General features: G+C 40.7%; 1 protein-coding gene across 2 annotated transcripts; it reads right to left on the reverse strand.

Moving 5' to 3' along the window:
- Positions 1-404: 404 nt before the first annotated feature.
- On the reverse strand, positions 405-18650 carry RNF149 (ring finger protein 149). 2 transcript variants are annotated; one of them, XM_063392600.1, is made up of 8 exons: positions 18015-18650; positions 10519-10769; positions 7594-7662; positions 4674-4756; positions 4118-4214; positions 3576-3605; positions 1239-1434; positions 405-882 (listed from the first exon to the last, which is right to left on the reverse strand). In XM_063392600.1, exons 1-8 carry the CDS (start codon positions 18478-18480, stop codon positions 824-826), a joined length of 1251 nt encoding a protein of 416 aa, XP_063248670.1. In that variant the 5' UTR covers positions 18481-18650; the 3' UTR covers positions 405-823. The 2 variants fall into 2 exon arrangements, with proteins under 2 accessions (XP_063248670.1, XP_063248671.1); XM_063392601.1 differs by lacking the exon at positions 3576-3605.
- Between the last annotated feature and the right edge of the window lie 1874 nt (positions 18651-20524).

A 20524-nucleotide genomic window follows, 5' to 3' on the forward strand; every position in this document is an offset into this window, starting at 1 on the left:
GATGGAAACAGGAGCAAGAAGAAATTACGTAAATTCTTATAAATAGACTAATAAATACATTTTAGCCATAATTAGCCCTTTACCTCTGTTCTACTGAGCTTAAGATTTAAAGAGGTAATCAGTGTGCATATACTAAATGTCTACATGCTCAGCACGTGAAGAACACCTAGCACAACCTATTACTGCCAGATTCAGTATAAAAAGCTAGAAAGATGGAGAAGGTTTCCTTTTCTCAGCATCCACTCTGAGTAGAACACATTACAAGATAGAATAAGTATTTGTTACATGTCAGAACAAGCAATTTTTTCATCACAAGAAAAGGATACACAACATATCTATCAAGTTATTTGATTCCTTCAAGGTTATTGTCTTTTCTATGAATATTCATCTCCAATTACAACAGATCAGAACTTTCAGAACATTTTAATAGTTGCAGCTTGTAAGTGTTCTCCATGTGTACATACTGAATGTAAATAGTGCATCCAAAATATTTAACCGTTACACATTCTACCTTATTTTCACTGCCTAGTCTTCATCTTTGTTACAGCCCTCTGGAACACAATGACATTGCAACAATGCTTACAGGAAAAGGGTTATTGCATTTTTTTTTTTTAGGATGAGACATCCAGAGGAGATTTTATAAAATCCTCCTGTGTACAAAATTCTTAGTTATTAGCCCTTTTGGAACACCAGCTAGAAAAGTTTGAAAGGTAAAATAATTTACATTGTTATTTTTTCTGTTCACTAGACAAAAGTCCATACTAATTAAATAAAAAATAATAGTTCTTCAACAGTCTATTCAAGATATCTTCCATGAAGCAGTTCAGTGGGAATTTCCATTAGATAGATGTTCTCCATGCCGGTTATTACTGGCATCCACATCTAGAAATCAGGAATTAAAAGAAAAATTGTTTGCTGTTTTACCATTTTAATATACTTTATCTGTTCCATTAATCCAGACTCTGGCAACAAAGTTCATACTCATATATCCTACAGTTCTCGAGATTCTCTGGGTAATCCTCTTAAGACTCTGTTCACACCTTCCTTTCCCCCAAATCCAGTTATTTCCAGCTCCAGAACAGAGTTCTTTGAAAATCTGCTTGTATTTTTTGAAGACCAGTAGTAAGTGACAGCATTCAGTCCGCTCTGGGCTGCAGCACTAACTGCTCGCACCAGCTAGAGAAGGGTTCTAGTGCCATGTCTAGTGCAAAGGTCTGTCCAGCCCATAGATTACTTACCGAGCAATGCTGTGGTTTCCCCTGCGTCCTCTTTCAAGCTGGTGCACTGCAACACAGATTCATTAGTGGAGGAAGCTGACAATTCGCTTACTTCGTTTCTGTCATCGTCTTGCAAAGCAATGCTCAGACTTCCGACTGAAACGCTGCCACTTATGGATTCGGGTATTGGAATTTCAAGTACATCTTCAGGGTCCCCCTTCAAAATTAAGCAGATTTAACTGTCACTTCTGTCTACCATCAGACATCAACATTCCTCCATGTCACCTTTTGCACCCTCACCTTATTGGAAAAAAGACCATTTTTTTAGCTATTATATGTGCATTCCTGGGAATAGTGTTGATATTGTCCACATTCAAGGTTATTGTCTGACTGCAAAGAAAGAAAGCCACCCAAAAGAAAAGCCGTTTTCCCAAAGCCACCACAAAGCCAAGAGCAGCAACAGGAAAAGTCTACCCAGTCAGCCTTTTGGATGGTTTATTTCAACACTGTAGCTATAGTATTGCTGAAGATTAGGAGCAGGCTCAGCACATACAAAGTCCCCACTGAGGAAACTTATTGATCCTTTGAGTTTGCAGAAGTCTCCAAGTCCTGGTTTTTCATTATAGTAGTTGGCAAAGGCTTTTTTTTTTACTAAGGTGAACAAACATTTACATCAGAACCAAATCCTCTCCTCCTCTGCTCCAGCCTAATTTTAAGTCTGTTCTGAAAACACAAACATGCTGGCTTGTCACTTTGCAGGAACACATCATCTGCATCACAGACAAAGGGATCTATTTCACCTATTGTATAGCATGAGCTATACGACTCTGAACTAGTTTTCAGAATGGATCAAAGTCCTATGCCTACAGTTCTGTTTTGAAAATTAAACAAACTACCTTCATTGCCATAGGTATCCTGATGTTATTTATATATAAGCAAATATATTGCAGTTTAAGTAGCTATTCTTTTTGCTTACTAGCAAATATTTTCCCCTTCCCTGAACAACTAGCAAAGGCCCCTTTTAAAATTTAAGAAATTCTAGGCTGATTCTTCTTGAGCATCAAGCCAGCATAATTTAAAACATACCGAATTTTAATGAGCCATAGACATGCTACAGTTGAACACAAGACACATGTGATACTTATCTTTGTCTTTGCAGATGGGAGGGGGCATTAATGATTTTGGTTTCCAAAACTTAAAACAGTTAAATAAGCACTGAAACTACAAAATTCAGTAACGTTTTACAAAATCAGTGAGACATGCGGAACCACAGTTCTTTGTCTCATAAAAAAATAGCATAATGAAGCCAGACCAGACCACTAAAGTCTGCTCTTTACAGCCACATCCTAGGACATAGTACCTTTTTTCTACTTCAAGCCTTTAAGAATATAAAAGCATCTGAAGTATTTGTTGTCTGTAACTGAAGTGAGCCTTTAGCCTCTCTGCAGAAGGTTTAGTATCTTTCTATAATAAGGCTGCACATTCTTTTCTGCAGGTTCAGAGTGCAGTGCTGAGAGATGATGCCTTACTCTTTGCATTTCTTTTCTTCACATCAGTAAAAAACTCAGGCAATCACTCTACAAATTAGATTGGGCAACCTGAATCAAACTGAAAACTAAGCTAGAAAAAAATTCCTGAATGGTTTCCCACATTATTAGCTTCAGTGAGACTTGAACGACTGATGCATACACAGGGGCCCATTTGCCTCATTTCATCAGAAAAATGAACTAGGTTTCTCTATTTAATATAATCCCACTCAATCTGCTTTCCAAAAGTCATTTTAGCCAACAAGCAGGGGAGTTATTACTCCTCCTGGTTGGGCTTAGTACCATATCATCTGCAACAGCACAAATTCAGGGAATATAATTATTCTGAAGGTTCCACTATTCCAGTTTCCAGCCTGTTTTAAAAAAGATAAGTCCTTCTGCATATAACACAAGATACATCAACCCCAAAAATTGAATGTAAGCAGAAACCAAGCTGCTAATATAACAATATTACAGTAGCAATAGCTATTTCACATGACAAGATTGCAACTTGTGGGTAAAGTTTGATGTAATACACAGAAGCACCAAAATCTGGTATATACATATTACATAGCAAGAGTATTGTCCCCTTTGACAAAACAAAACAGTAATTCATAAGAGTCTTCCACAGATCTGGTAAGCCTCTGCAATGAAGTAAGAGAAAAGGTAGCCAAAACACAGACCTAGTCTATGAAAGGAAAGTCCCTGAAACCAGAAAACCACCCCTATTTTCTAGAGATCTCTGTAGATCAGTAGGAGATAAGAGAGACACATTCTTGCCTATAGCATTTTAGTGGAACTCAAGACTATCAACAGTGACTGAGTAACCTACCGCATGTGTCTTCATCTCTCTTTTCTGGTGCTGTCAGAAAGAAATGAGAGCACATCATTTTCTCTACTTAACCAATTTCTGGTGAATGTCTTTAGGAAGGTTTTAAGTACCAGCTCATTTACAGGGATAAATCTCGGAGTATATGTGGAAGTACACAAACATTCCATGTAGAATAATGATAATTTCTTCCTCTGAATCACAGTTCTCAACAACATCAAATGTATGTTCTAGATTTATTTAATGCAGTTATATTTTTGCAGCCTGAACAAACAGTCTCACCTCTGGTTCAAATTCCTTAATATCATTAGCTGGAGGTAGAAAAAATTGGTTATCAAAGGAGATTCATAAGCTGTTTGATATATTTAAGTTCTTACCCATAAAATTCCCTTATTTTTCTGGTTCTCATTCAATTACTCTTTGCATCTTTGCCCACCTTCTCGAGTCTTGTCAAGTAACAGCTGCTCTCATTCTGAACAGTTACATGAAGTCTTGCCTCCTAGACTGTACTTCTACTTTGAAGATTAAAGTAGTGTGCAACATACCCAGTATCCCAGAGCTTTGATAACATCTAGTTTACACATTGGACAAGTTCGGTGGTCCAAAAGCCAAGGATCAATGCATGTTCTATGGAAGATGTGCCTAAAGAAAATAAATGCTCTTTAGAACTTATCATGAAAGCCACACACCCCTCCTTCAAACAGTGTGCAAGCTAACACATTAAAAATAAAACTTCCTTTATAATCCTGGTGATTAGCTGCTGCTCAATTTACTAGGACACACATGGTTCTGGAAACCTTTTGGCTCATGCCAGCTTTCTGAAGGGGAGATGCTAATAACCACAAAGACACCACACAGTTACCAGTTCAGCGGTGCACACTTCTAATTCAAGCAAGCTCTACTTCACCCCTCCTGTTCTCCCAATTGCTCCCACATACATGTGAAGTGCTACGTGGTCTCACAGTGCCCTTCAACATTTAACAGGCCGTACAAATGGCAGCTTCAGCTCTGCCACCACAGGTTCAGAAGGATTTATTGGAAATTCATCCCATTTCTTCAGAAAAACATGCTAAAGAGTAAAGAAGTTCTATGACAACTTACTTGCATGGCAGAATTCGGACAGTGTCCTTCAGTTTGTAGTTCTCAATGCACACAGCACAGTTTTCCACATCAACATCTAAACCCTAAATATGACAACACATTTGAGTGTAATACAGTCATACTTCATTACAGAACAAGCTTTGTGTAATAGTTAGCTTCAAAGAATGTAAAATATATTAAGTAGTATAGCAAATAAAAAAATCTACCTTGTTTAATTCGAGATTCTCCCAAGAGGTGATTTGATCAGGTTATCAAATACTAAAAGCGGTCAAACTCAGATTTTCTAATTTAAATAGCTATACATGGCATTTTGAGTAATTCATTAAGTCTCACACATTGTCTTTGTTCATGGGAACACAGGAATGTTGAGGTTGAAAGTAGCTACAAGATGAAAACCTTTTAAAGAGGACAGCACAAATCAAAGTGCACAATCTAATTCTGAATGAATGTTCCCAAAGATTTCCAAGAGCAGGAAGAGAGTTTTGGGGTTGAGAAACCTCTTCTTCACCTTTTTTTCTACCACATCCTAGCACATAATCCCTCATAGCCAGAAGAGAACACAAGTACGCAATTTGGGTTTACAACTTTTCTCCAAGCTCACATTAGATAGAACATAATTTCCCCACTTCTATATTTTTCTAAGGGTTAAATATCTTTTCTAACAGGTCTTACTGTCTTCTTGAAGCCATGCTAAGAATTGTAGTGCAAATATGATGGATAGCTCCAAACACAAGAAAAATAATCCAACATTAATTGGGCTGTATAAAACCTAAGTATTAGAAGAGCAGGGAGTGGGGAAACTCCTCTGCTTTCATCCCTCCTAAAAAAATATTTTTGATTTACAACTTACTGAAGTACTTTAGTTTCAATACAAACATTCAAATTAATTAGTTCAGCAAGGGAACTTTCAAGTTCAAGGCCAGTATTTCCCTCCTTTGCATGCTATCAATTTTCATAATTAATGCCTTAAATTCCCAAGTAAATCACCTTAAGACTGTTATTTTACATAAGCAAAATTAGGACAAGTAGTTATTTTACAATAAGTTATTTTTTATTCTGTATAAGAGGCAAAATCCAAGCACACCATATGTAGCATATACTCAAATGAGTGTCCATTTTACAATAATCCCATAAGCTTCTCAGGAAAAATCTACATGATAGCAAATACACTTTTAATAATGACCTATTTTTAGTTAAATATCTCCACCTCAAATGGAGATAATGAAAGACTGTACTGCATCATAAAAGAGACACTTTTTAAATGGCTGAAATATTTAAAGAAAAAAATGTACATTTACAGAGTAGACAGGACAAATGTCCAGACAAATTTCTATGAGTTCATGAAAATACCTCTGCATCAGTAAGTAACATAAATTTGCTGATAGCAGGTTGATTCAAATCACATTAATAAGATGAGATTTACCACACAGAAAAGCTCTATTTTAACAGAGAGATTCTAACCTTATCTCATTCTATTCTTCTTAATGAACATGGCACTCATAGGAACAACCAGCATACTGTACAACAACAAATTTTCCCATTTTATTTACTTTGGTCAAGGTCTATTTATTGGAACGAACTCACTGTATCCTGCAAGAATCACGAAATACAAATCCTATTTGGAGGATTTTACTGAACATCAAATTTAAAAGCTGTTAACATCTTCTGTGTGGTTTTTAACACAGGTTTCATTGTGACCCTTCTACATCCTTTTCTTCCTATGCTGACATTATGCTCTGATAGCTTTACACAAGTTCTAGTTCAATTCCATCTTTCTTGATCTCTGATGTCACCATTGTATGAATTGAAGTATGAATATCCCTCTGTTCACAGCTTGAAATATATGCTAAACTCCATCAAAAAGTAATCTAATTAAAAGTAAGAAATGCTTGTAATATACTATTTAGGCATGTTGAAAGCATAGAAGGAAGAGGCAAGTAAGTTCAAAGACACTTCTGGGATTTTTTAAGTTTCAAAACTGATTTACTAAATGAAGGACATATTCTGTGTAGCACATGACTGAGCAGAGCAGTTTCTGCTGGACCACAGCTTTCAAAGTTTTTACATATCAATGTCCTTTCTCACTTTAATTTTATTCACAGACTTAAAAATAGCCTAATCCTTGTTTTTCATCTCCAAGTAAATCAGTCCTTAAATAAAAACTCATCAAGTAAGACAAGAGTTGGAGGAAAAAAACTGCCTATGTAGTAGCAGAAATCTAGTCAGAAGCTAATTTTGCATCTAGGTTCAGCACTCCTGAAATGCCAACTAGAATATTTTCTTTCAAAATGTTGGCTTTTTCTACTTCACTTATTCTAATACAGCTGAGTTTAGGCCGTATGCTGTCAAAGCTGACTTCCTGAAAGCTGCTTTAATTTTTAGATTAGCTTTACTTCATAACATAGAAATGTACTTAAAAAATTTATGCTTCAGGTTAAGCTTACACAGCTCCTCCAGGTATTATATGACAAAAGATGAAAAGTGTTTTATTTTTCAAAGCTTTTTTATATTTTTAAGGCTCTCTGATCAATAAGAAGATGAATGTTCTTAAGAATGATGAATGTTTTTAAGAAAACAGAACATTACATCAGATGTACGAACTGTGCGGAAGTATTTTGCAATCCACTTGTTGATGTTTTCAAGTGCTGAAAAGATAACAATGTTTCCTCATCTTTACCTTACCAGCCCCCTATACATTCTGTATAACCAGATATTATCTGCAACAAAATAGCCTTAATTTCATAAGTAGTTCAAATATGACTCTTTAATTTTGAATTCTGCCTTTTAAACAAAGGCCCTAACATAAGCCTGAACTTGTTTGTCACACTGCAATTATGTTATGGTAATTTCAGTTTAAATTCTTTGAAGACTTTATAGCCATTTTTTAAACTTACAGCAATAACCAGAGACAATGAATTACCTTTTCTCCACGTTTCACTGTATGCAGCTGAAGCTGGCTGATGGCTCTTTTGGTTTCTTTCCTATGTCCCTTGAAATAAGATTATAAGTGTTAATATAGACAGTAGTTTCAGGAATTAAATTTCAAAGCTTTTAAATACTTTCTATGTGAACTACTGAGTCTTCTGAATGCATCTAAAAAAAATTGAATTGATCTCTGGGCAATGAGTTAGTGTATAAAACCTTTCCAGCCAGCAGCTGTTCAGTAGCTGTGCGCCCCTGAGGCTCTGTAAGCGCCCTGCTGGCACGGGCAGCCCCCGCCGCGCAGGGCGAGCCGCACCGGCGGCCGCGGCCCCGCTCCTGACTGCCGGCACTAAGGCCCTTCCCACGCAGGAAAGCCGAAACCCGTGCAGGCTTCAGAGGCAAGCAGGGCTGTACACCAGCCATACAACCAGCCCTTCCAGCCAGGCAAGCCCACAGCAGGCACACCGTACGTTTTGCACCAGCCTGGGAGGAGGTGGAATCCTGCCAGGCAGCCTACAGCTGGCCACCAGGTCAAAAGGCTGCTTGTAGCTATTAATACCTCCCTCAGTTAAACGCTGTCTGCTGCATTGGACAAAGCTTTGCACTGAAAGGACACATTATGCAAAGGAGATGACAAGAAAGGCTTTACAGACGTGATGCACCATACTGGACTTCTATGCAGTATAATTATGCTTAGAGGGGAAGCAAGAAAAGAAAGCAGTACTGTAGTCAAGACAAAGTGCTACTGCAAGAAACTGAGAAACTAAACACGCCCAGTTGACAGATGCTGACCTGTCTAGCAGCAACCCTCAGTAAGGAAATAACAAAGGAATAAAAAAACCCAAACCCATAATGGCAACTTTTCTTTGTAATAATTATGATGACACATATAATTTTACAAATGTATAGTACTGAAAATGATAATTTTTTAATTTTTATGGTGTTAAAGATAAGTAGTCTGCAAGGTCTCCCAGAAATTAATAAAACCAGCAGCAGAGGCCTATTCCACCTTCTCAGGGTTTTCTGCACAGTCCTGTTTTCATCTTCAGTAGCAAAAAAATCTTCTATAATTTTACTGCTAAACTGATACTAGAATAAATCTTAAGATACCCATCTTCATCTTCATTTAGCAGTTACACTGCAGCTTGCTTTAAAGCATAACATTTAACTCACAGGTTTTAATTTTAATTATGTCTGTAAGCCAAACAAAACAAGGTTTTGGCTAGAAAGTGGCTTTTTGTTTCAAAAATTACTTTAAGACTCTTAATAATGCATCTTGACTAATATTGTCAAAACATTTTCTAACTTTGTATAATTTTTATTTTCAATGGCCATTTTAGAAGAGAAAGAAAGGAGAAAATGGCATAACCTTCTAATGCTAGAGGGTTTCTTTTATTTAAGAAGCATTTGGATGACAAGCACTGGAAAAATCTACTGGTATTTGAATAACAATAGGAAAATCCTGTTAAGAGTCTGTGGCACATGTTTCTAAGGAACATCATATTCACATCCTTAAAACTGAAGTACATAATATGATATGATGCTTCATAAAGCATGTGAACTTTCCTTTGTGTGAACTATCTAAAAGGCAACAGGAAGAAGCAACTTTCTTCTCCAAACAACTATTTAAACACAGAAACACATCCCTTTTCCTATGACACTTATCAAAAGTTTTGTTTTCCCAAAAGTATTCTCAGAAAGTAAATGCTAAGATTTAAAGCTTAGTAAAAAAGACTAGGAAACCAACACTTCAGGAAGACCACAAGTTTAACCAATACAGAAGCCCTGTGTTTCATAATAAATGTTATCCTCATTTATTGAAAAGAGAAATTAAGTATTTTCCTAGAAGAGTCCTCTGAGTCCTAAACAGAGCTCAGATTTCTGAAAGCAAACAAAAATTCCTTCCATCCTCTCCCAAAGCTAGAATCTACATCGCCAAGGAAAAGGCAGGAAAAGTCCAAATGCTAAGCACTAAGTGAGACAATTATTTTTTTCTAAACTGAGGAAAAGGAGAAAAGAACATGCAAATGGTAGAGCTGATGATGATCATGGAAGAACCTTAACCTATTTGCAGTAGCTGAAAAACAGAGGTAAGTGCCATTCTAAGGTATTTTCAAAACTCAGATGGATTTACATCCTTAACAACTCCATGTAAATTGCTCTCTTGATTGCAGGAGTCCAGAGGTCCCTTCCAGCCTAAACTGCTCTATGAAGTACTTTCCTCAGAGGAAAAAAAGCTGGCTTTTTTTTTTCCCTGTAAGTACAGAAATGTGAAAAGGGCAAGTAAGTAGCAAAATTATTCCTTCCAAATCTCCTCAGTACTCTCATTGTTCTCAGTACCTTGAGTAGGCCAAGAGAGCGGATTCTCACCGCACATGCATCTTCTAGTCTGCTGTAATTCAATAACTCTGCAGTGGAGTTGTAGAATTACAAGTAGCAAAAGTAGTTTTCATAAAGCTTTAGAACTAAAAATTCTAACCTGAAGAATGTGTGTATTTTATAAGAAAATAAAATAAATAAACTTACCATGGTTTCTTCTTATTAAAAAAGTCTGGTTAGTGAAGTTAATACTTTCAAAATGAAAATTACTGAAGAATGAAAATAACTTTTCATGTCAAAAGGAAGGAAGTTCAGTTAGGTGACAGATCACATAAGAAGCTGCCCTTACTTTGTTGTTGACAAGTGGCTAAATGTATTTCTCATTACTTCATATGAGCATCTAATAATTATGACAAGTCAAACCTGCGATGCCAATTAGCACAGTGCTTATTAGCCTCACTGACTGTTGCTGAGCAGCATTCACAGTTAGCAAAATAGGAAGAAGGCACAGATCCTCAAGAATGCTTCAATAAGCAATCAGTTAGGCAACTGATTTGACATGAGGAGGAGGTAAACACTCTTAAGTGCCATTAGCTCCATGTACCTGGTTTCCAAACTGTGATCCCGTATACAGGAAGCGCTGTATGTAGTAAAATATGAGCCAGGCAAGGGATATAATCATCATGGTGATGAAGGCGATGGCTACAAACACGACTGATTGACCACTGATGTATTCTTGCACATGTCGTGTGCCAACAACAATGCTCATTGTTACTGGAATCCCTCTTCGTACTGGCTCCAATATCTCTATTCCTTTGGGATAGCCAACCATTATCACCACTGTATTTCCTGTTCCTGTTGGAGGGAAAAAAAAGAAAAAAGTCAGTAGTCACAGCAAACATAGGCATTCTTGCTTGAGGGTAATTTGGCCTCTTCAGTTAAGATCAGCAAGCAAAATTATAGGAAAGCCTCCAGTGCTTTTTTTCAGGCATAGCAGAATTGATAGAAAGTTCACTGGTAAAGAATCCTTTATTTACTTTCAAAAACTCTCAGACATGAGATGAAGTTCAACAGATGCATCTTTACTGTTCAAGGCCTATAGTCATCATTCCACAGTGAGGTAAGATGTGGATCCATGCAAAAAAGCCAGACAAGCCATACACAACTCAGCTCGAAGCAGTTTAAGTTCCAGCTTGCAGCTCAGTAACAGCTTGTCTTTATTTGTCAGTGTGGGAATTTTAGTTGTAGATTGAAACAGTATGTGAACATCAAAGAGAGCCACTTCAATTTAGTTTGAATCTGAATCTATAGCCCAATTATGCTGGATATATAAACAAAAGAGAAAAAAGATTCAGATATTTAATAATAAATTATTTTGAATGTTGAAATACTTACAGATTCTTTAATACTAAATATTCAAAATGAGACTGATAATGTAATAAAGTAATGACACTTCATGACAAGGACTTGTCAAGAATACTTGGTGACTCTTTTGGGAGCAGTGAACCAAAGGATTTCTATTAGTCTAGAGCTCTCAATCCATATAAAAGAAACCTAACTTCAAAAAAACCCCAAAACCTTTAGGAAACATACTACCACTAAAACCATCAAGACCAACTAGCAAAATCCAAAGACCTCTGAGACTAGTGTTTTACTCCATTTTTTTCTGGAAGAATATCCAGTATTCTCAGAAATATCTAACCCAAGTACTACAAAACAAATTACAAACAAATGTACCTATTAAAAATGTCACATTTTCACTGTTCTATGCTATTTCTATTTGAACAGTTCTTTCTTTGTGTGTACCAACACTGCTGCCACCTTGGTAAGTCACAGCTTCGTAGTTTGCTCTCCTACCTCTGAGAAAGTGAAACTAGTCTTGATTCAGAGAGAAAGGAAGAAAAAGAGAGGTGTTTTCCTAGTTGAAAGTCTAAAGCTGTAATGTTTTCAGATTTACAAAAGACTATCTACCTGCAACAAGACTTCCCCCTGAAGGTTTAAAGCCTTTTTCCCTTCTGGTGGTGTTAGATTCCTTACAGAGAAGTTATATCAGAAGAAATGGCTTCCTTATTTACACCATCCCATCAAATGGGGATTTTCAAAATTCAAAGCTGCATTCTGGCCTCAGCCACCTCTGCCTACTAAGACAAAGAGTTATTTGCCTGAGCTATTTAAACCAAATTCTTTAGTTGAGACAATTCTGGCTGTGAAAGCTTTTCAATCTGGCCACTCTGTTACCAAGCCAAGGGGTATTTGCAGAAGTTTCCCTTGTGTACGTAGAACTCCTCCCTCCATAAGGCATAAATAGTTTGCTCTGGATGAAAACTAAAGGTTCCAGGCATTAGCTGAATAAGCTTCCCTTCTCAACTTCACCTTATCACAACCATCCCACCTCTGGTGACCTACTGTAAGAACCATTACTCCTGTGTCTGCCAGATCCAGACCTAGCAAAAAAGCAGCTTTCCCTAACAGGGTCACACCAACTTGTGCCTCCCCTCAGGCACCCCACTCTGCTCAGCAGCAACACCCACTGCAGCTATGCTGCCTTGCTTGGTGGGTGTGTTTGGACACGCAAAGCAGTGAAGCTGAAAACAGACAACAGGCTCCACTAATCAGCTCTGCTCACCAACGATGTGTTGGTCCACATGATACCCCAAGTCCAAGCATACGACAAATTGGTTAATTTATATTGTTCTTCTCGCTGAAACAGCACAAAAGCACTATCAGAGAGCCTCATGAAACTCAGAGAAAAGAGTGAAACACTCTCTGCTCTCTGACCCTGCACAACTCCACAGGGAGTTAGCAAGAAAAAAATATATGAAAGTAGGAATTTATCTTACATTTCTAAGAACTGTAATCCCCATACCAAAATGGGAAAATTAGGTCCTGTGTCCTTAATCAACTGTAAGAGTTACAAATAACAGGAGGGGTGCCTAAGGATGGCCAGGGAATGGTACAAATGTGTTGAAAAGATTTATGTGGTTTCATCCTAACTTGAAGAAAAAAAAGAAGTTTCAAGATTAGAGGTAGTCTGGATTTTTCAATCAGTAAATTTCCACCTCGGTCCCGAAATCTTAAGTCAGTTTAATCTTGCTATCTGATTCTCTGCACTATTTCTAATGATGAGGTATTTTAAACCCCTCACAACAATAAATATTGTCCTTCTCTGCTTTGTCACCAGAATGCCCAACTATCAGACAGTTATTTCCTTGAAATGAAAGTCAGGCTACTTTTGCACAATGGCTGCTAGACAGTGTGACACTTTCCACTTTTAGAATTAACATAAGCATATTATACATTTTTAAAAGCATTTTAACAGTTTTAAAGATTTGGTGATGAACCTGCCATAAAAAATACATGCAAGTAAACACAGTGGCCTTGAAGGTCATGAGACAGAAGAGGGAGAAGAGGAGAATAATTGCAATCCATGATTACAAAAGGAACAAGAGCAGTCTCAGAGAAGCAGTTGCCCTGAGCAGCCTGTAACACTAAGGGTTTTAACTCATTCCTTGCTAATTTTAGCCTGCTGTTCTGAAACTCATTATTCCAAGACTGAAATGATGGTGAGTCATTCCATCAGCTTCTTCAACTGCCACATAACTCAGACACCTCAAATCACATTTATAAAGAAAACTCCGAGTGTCACATGTATGCGTCTACTGAAAGCATGTTCTATTGGCTTTGCCTTTCTATAACCTTCTTGTTTTACAAGAAATAATCACATTTTTACTCTGCTAGAGTAAACTTAATTTTTGTCTAGGTTTGATTGAGGCTTCAGTGAAATTGGGTCCACTTAAAATTTGGTCTGTGTTTTTTAACATTATCAGGGCTGGCAGATCCTTAGGATACTTGCAACAAAGGGGAAATTTGGAACTCAGAAGATGAAGGTAAGTTTCCTGCCAGTGCAGATAGTTTTACTGTTACCACTCCTAGTATTTTCTTGCAAAAGGAAACCAGCATTCTACTGATGAGGAAAAAGTAGGACAGGTACAGATCTTGATTCCAGGCACACCAAGCTACAACATTTATTCCCACTCATGCTTAGAGATGAAGAAGATATTTTTCTGTCATCCGGAAACTGATCACAGACACAGTCTGGTGTTTGTCCTCCTGAGAAATGTCAGAAAGCTCCCAGAGTTCAACCATCTTAGTAAAAATGTTTAAGGTCAGTAGTCCATTGGTTTATTTAAAAATAGGCACCCTACTAATATTGCAACAACTAATGCCAAATATTCTTTTTAGCTCCTGTTCCAAACAAATTTTAACAGTCCACTAACAATGTCATAACAAGCTTTATCTTAACCATCTACCCCAGCCTCATCTCACCTGCATGTTGTATTTTCACCTGTCTCAGGTTGGATATACAACCACTGGTACACATAACTCTTTCCACCTGAGTTCCAATACATATGCACATTTATCTATAAGACATACAAGCAGTTACTCTTGCTTCTTCAGAACAGCATTACCAGCTCAACATCATACAATCATGTCTTACTTAAGCAAGCCACTGTCCTTCCAGCAGTTACAGTACCAGAAACTTTTGGTAGAAAACAGCAGTAATACAGAAATTATGCCCCATTTGAGAATCCTGAGTAGTGATGCAAGCAATGTAGCAAAGAGTTGAACTACATGCCAAAATAACTCTGCTGCATTGGAGATAGCAAGAACTTACAGAATCATGAGCACAAAGTAATTTGCATCTGTTTTGCTCAATACATGTGCATTAAAAAAATATGGCAATGGAGGAAAGAATTTGTATGTTGGCAAATCAAAGACCATTTTCATTATGTAGCCAAAGTCATACACTCAAATTAAGTCCCAAGCTTCCCTTAAATCCACAAACCATGAATTAAAGCCCTAATCCAGACCTAGCTCAAATGATTACAGCCAGTGCCTCCCATCCCTGTGTGTCAAGCACAACCACATTTCATTCCATAGTCTATGATAAGGTAACTTATGTTCTGATCAGGGTCACCAGTTCCTAGCTTGAGAGGGGGGATACAGAGATGGTTGGGTGCCCTGCATGGAGTATAACAGGAAAACTACAGAACCAGATGACCCTGTTTTCTTTCCATTGCAATATACCTCTGCCTCCCTCAACTTCAGAACCAGAACTGAGCCTCTGACTCTCCTTAGTCTGGTCTCCACAACACTCCACACTTTGCCTCTCTAGATTCCTCTCCAACTCATTCCCAGCTAATATTTACGTGCAATATTTACTTTGGTTTTGGAATGCAATTTGAAGCTTCTGTATTGCATTAATTTCATTAAGTTCACCATCATGACCAAAAATGGACAGAGTAAGGACTGCCTGCTAAGTCCATAAAACTCAAGTCTGAATTTATGTCATTCAGATTCAGTAAACGAAGTACAACTCCCCAAGTCATTTGGGTAAAATGAGAGTTTTCAAATGGAAAAATCTTCCCAGCCACACATGAAATTGTGTCACTATTACTTTCCCTGAAAAGTCATCCAGCATTTTGAACAATGTAATTTGAACAGAGAGCAAAGGATTGAAATGAGACATATCAGTAGAGTCACATTTGTAGAACCTCCTTTTGGAAGAAGGGACAGGATTTCAGGGCTATACATTGAAATTCTTGACTCTCTTGTTCCAAAGCTTTAGTTAAAATCCCTACTCACTGCACTCATGAAGCTTACAAGGTGAAAAACACAGATTATTTGGAACATTCATCCTTTTTTAAACACTTTGACAGCAGCTATAACAAATCATTTCTTCACCTAATCAAGAACATCTCTTTTAACTCAGGCTGAAACATGCTTGAAAACACCAAAAGACCACCAACAAAAATAGCACACATTTATCACATACCTCCCAGAAAATTCAAAGGCTAGGTTTTCCAGGAGGAGAATGAAAAGATGGCACTGAGATCACAAAAGCTATCACCTTCACATAATTTGGGCTGCATCTCTACCAGCCGTAACCACTGTTCCATCTCACATCATTTGCAGTGCCACTAATTGCAAACGCATTAAGCGGATTTTACTTATGCATATAATTCCACTCCTTAGTTACTGCACTGCAGATTTCCCAGAGTATTTATCCTCAGCACTCCTCCCAGAAGGAAAGCTTGCTTCCTTATGTGCCAGTGCACAAATACCTTCACAGAAATGAAAATGTACATCCTGTAATCTACAGCTTTACCTTCCACATTCTTCCTTGCCAGTCTTCCACAGACCTACTATCTCCCTTCAAAAAGGCTAAGAGTTAAAATACTAACAGTACCTCTTCCCTTTATTTTCAAAGTGCACTGAAAGTGTTTGAACATCTACGTCTGAAAGTGTCAACCATGAAACAAACATTTATGACTACATCAAAGCTCATAATTATACTGTGATATATTATTGAACCTGCAATTAATAAGTCAGTATAAATAAAAATGTATTATTGTATATATGCACTATACTAAATCATACTCTCTACCTAGGTGGAACTTTCATCAGCAACATTCTGCCAGTTCAAGGGAAAAAAAAAAATCAATGAGCAGTCAGAGAGCACTTCTCTTTATGCCACTGGCAGATCTAACTATACTAATGAAGTCCAAAACTGAGTATTAAGCCCAAGAAGGGCTTCTGTAGCACAAAGATGGCATCAGAAAAGAGAGAATTAAAAATAAATTTTAAAAAAAGCAAGATGAGAGAAGGAGAAAAAAATTCAACGAAAGAGCAAATAATACTTATGAGAGGTTACAATAGGGAATGGAGAAGAATGCAGGAAATTAAAAAAAATGGTACTGATTGGCCAATACCGGGTGAAAGCAACAAAAAGAAACTGTTTCAGATGAAAGCAGTATTACACAACAAAGTATCTTAATCACCACCTAGGATCAAACCCAAAAGTTAATTTTATCTAGCACCTCACCTCCACTTTCACACTGAACTAAGAATACAACATGGGCCAGGCTGATCTCAAACAAGCAGGCTAAGAACAATAATCATGATTCCAATTCCCCACTGGTGCCACTGGGTATTCCAAGAGGAGAGGCGTGTTTACCAATAGATAAATCACATGTGCAATAGAGCAACAGCTCCCTAGCTGAGATTTCCAGCTCACTACACTAAGAAAATAAGTTTGTTTCCTTTAGAAATACATTATGGTTTTACTTCATCCTAGTGCCTGATGCTTCTCTTCCTCACAACCAGGAATGAGAGCCCAGGCACCAATAAACTCATTGTAGCAAAACTATGTGAAGCCCACATCTACAGAATTTTGTACTTAGTTTGCCTTAGTTTACACCCTTCTCTGAAAACCTTCCACTTTCTCAAAAATCTTCAAAAGCAATCAGATTTTGCTGCCAAATTTTGAGGCTTTTTTCACCTCTTCGATTTAAGCATTTAATATTGTCATAACCATAAAAATTGAGCAAGTCTTTTGTGTTATAGCCCAAACGGGGACTGTGGTGACAGAACATTTGGATTCCTATTTCGGCAAAAATCACAGAACCCTTCTGCAGGCTACACAGCAGCAGGAGCACGCTGAGACAAGCCAACATCCTTCTCCAGGATTCAGTTTTCCTACTGCATTTGCGAGCCTTTAAGGATTACCTGACGCTTACACCTCTTTCTCACTCTCAATAGACCTGCGCAGGAGAGGACGATGAAGCTATTACAACAAAGCCTGTACCAAAAGCTATCTTCAAATAGCTGCAGCTGTACCTTCAAAAGCACCTGAAGGCATCTTCGGGGTAGCTGGTGCGTTTCCACACGGCCTACAGACAGCGGCCTACCTGTGACCGCTGTAGCCCTTCTGCCGGAGGGTACCAGGCAAAAGGCAAATTCCCTGAAGGAAATCCAAGCCTCCCACCCCAGTCTGCCACACGGCTGCCGGTCCCGATGGCTGTGCCGCATTTCCTCCCTGACGCCCGGCCCGTAACTTGGGAGACAGAAGACGGTCCCGGCTTTTTCCCTAGCGTGGCTTGAAGGAAGAGAAAACAAAACCCCGTTTTTTTGTACCATTTCTTACAGGAATTTCTGCCTCCCCCCATCCCCGCCGCATCACCGATGCGGGCCGGCGTTAGACAAAGCGATGCCTCCGACAGCATCCCCCCGATCCCTCGGCGAGCGCGGGGACCTCACCCAGGTGGGACATGGAGACGGTGCTGTTGCCGAAGCGGGCCTCGTTGTAGATGACCACGGCGGCCGCCCGCTTCCGCGCCGCGTTAGTGACCTTGTCCTTGAAGGTGCAGCCGCCGCGGGCCACCAGGGCGATCCAGGTCGGTGGGTCGCCCTCGCGGGCCCCGCGGCCACCGGGAGGCAGCGGCACGTCGTAGTCGGTGTCGGCGGCGCAGCCCTCCATGTGGCGGGGCGAGGCGCCGCGGGGAATGCCCACATGGCCCTTAGCGCTCTCCTTGGGCGAGCTGTCGCCGTAGCGGCCGCTCTCCGTGTGGCCGCTCACCGTGCGGTTGCTAAGCGGCTCCACGTAGGACGTGCTCACCCACGCCGTGTACCACTCCAGCGCCCGGGCGCCCGCGCACGGCGGCGGCGGCGCCCCCAGCGCCACCAGCGCCGCCGCCACCAGCGCCAGCCGGGCGCGACGCACCATGGCCCGGCCGCTCCCGCCGCGGACAGGAGAAGCGTACGCAGGTCTCTCCGCCGCCACCGCTGCCGCCGGCGCGCTCTACCCCGCGGCCGCCCCGCGCCGCGCAGGTACCCGCGGTGCCGCCCGGGGCGGAGCCCGCCCGCCGCGGCTGAGGGCGAGCAGGGGGCCGGGCCAGGCCGCCCCGCCCCGCGGCATGCCGGGAGAGGGGGGGCGGCACGCAAGGTAGGGGGCGGGGCAAATGGCGGCGCGGGGCTTGAGGCCGCCCCGGCGCCTGTGCGGGGTGGCAGCTACAGGGTCTCAAAATCGGGTTGGAAAAGACCTCTGAGATCATCGAATGTAACCTGTGATTGAACACCGCCATGTCAGCTAGACCACGCCACTCAGTCCCACGTCTAGTCTTTCCTAAACACTCCTAGACTCGGTGACTCCACCGCCTCCCTGAGCAGCTCACTTCAATGTCTTACACCGTTTCTGTGAAGAAATTCCTCCTAGTATCTAACCCAGACCCACCCTGGCGCAGCTTGAGGCTGTCTTCCTCTACTGTCGCTGGTTGCCTGGGAGAAGAGGCCGACCCCCACCTGGCCGCAACCTCCTTTCATGTGGTTGTAGAGCGGCAAAGTCTCCCCCGAGCCTCCTTTTCTCCAGGCTGAACACCCCCAGCTCCCTCAGCCGCATCTCACAGGACGTGTGCTCCAGTCCCTTCCCCAGCTCCATTGCCCTTCTCTGGACCGATTCCAGCACCTCCATACCCTTGAATGGAGGGGCCCGGAACTGGACACAGCTCTCGAGGTGCTGAGGACGAGAAGTATTTCCCTAGCGCTGCTGGCCACTCTGTTTCTAATACAGGCCAGGCTGCCATTGCCCCCGCTCTGCCGGGGATTGTTTAAGGAGCACAGCTCAGCCCCGGCCCCCTGCACACAACTGGCGGCCACAGGGGTCACACTGGAGCGCCTCCTGCACGGAGTGGCCGCGGCCCCTGCCTGGCAGCCGCCTTCCCCTGCCGGCGAGCCCTCGGGGGCCGCTCGGCCTTGCGCCCTGCCGTGGGGGCGGCCCCGAATTCTGCACGGCAGCGCCGGCAGTGCCACACGCGTCAAGGTGAGTGAGTCACCACCGCACCCTCCGGGCCACACCTCGCCCTCATTCGAGGGTGCTGCATGGCTTGCTGAGGGGTGGAGGGAGGCTGGAGCACCAGAAGCAAGGACTCAAGGGAAGAAGACGTGGCCAGGAGCCAGCAGAGAACAGAACTGTGCACGGATATGCAGGGGAAAGGCAGCGGAGCTACGCGCGGTCAGATACCCACGGTGTCTGTGCTGTTGTGCTGAGGGGAGCTCATTCCAGAAGAATGACAAATGATGACATTTTTCATCTGTACCGTATCTGGAGGAAAAAGTAGATAAGTACAAGACTAAGATACTGAATAGACGTGATCATTCTACAGACTTGTTTTCCATTAAGTAGAAATATTTGACATACACCTCTTCTTGAATAAACAGAGTCTTCCCTATTTTTTTCATGGAACACATCTGTACCTTTTCCCAGCTTTTAAAATGAATTGCTTGTTTTCACCACGCACCAGCCTTTTTTGAACAGTTGCTTTCCTTCAGAAGACAACAGTTGTGTGTTCCTGCACTGTTACCTATGTTGTCAAACAACATTGTCAAACTTTGTTGATGTCCTTCCTAATTGTGATTATATGTTTTGGGTGCTGACACAGGCAGGGCCTAATAGAGCCTGGAACAATATGTGCAGAAGATATCACTGGAAAAAGCCATGAGCTCAATGAACTGCCCTATTCTGTGTCAGCATCAAGGCCAATATGTTCCCATTTCTGTTCCAGAGGCAATGTTTCAACAAACAAACAAACAAACAAACACCTTCAAACCCAAAGTATTCCTTAAAGCAATTCTCCAGCATTCTCCCAAAATAAGACTTGGCAGTGTTAGGACTCTCTCCAAAGGCATTGAACGTAGTGACAAGATTAAAGTGGCAAAATCAAGAAGACAGGACTGAGCAGACAAAGTAATGTGGAAGGGGCTGTGGAGAACTT

The sequence above is a fragment of the Prinia subflava genome, chromosome 3 (assembly GCF_021018805.1).
Source record: "Prinia subflava isolate CZ2003 ecotype Zambia chromosome 3, Cam_Psub_1.2, whole genome shotgun sequence".
NCBI classification, from domain to species: Eukaryota; Metazoa; Chordata; class Aves; order Passeriformes; family Cisticolidae; genus Prinia; species Prinia subflava.

What these genes read in the sequence shown, in the direction of transcription:
- RNF149 (XM_063392600.1), bottom strand. Translation starts at nt 18,480, where the DNA reads ATGGTGCGTCGCGCCCGGCTGGCGCTGGTGGCGGCGGCGCTGGTGGCG. An exon ending in CGTCTCCATGTCCCACCTGG is followed by an intron (nt 10,770 to 18,014) that starts GTGAGGTCCCCG and finishes TCCCTCCAACAG; the next exon opens with GAACAGGAAATACAGTGGTG. An exon ending in GTCCGAATTCTGCCATGCAA is followed by an intron (nt 4,215 to 4,673) that starts GTAAGTTGTCAT and finishes TATTTTCTTTAG; the next exon opens with GCACATCTTCCATAGAACAT.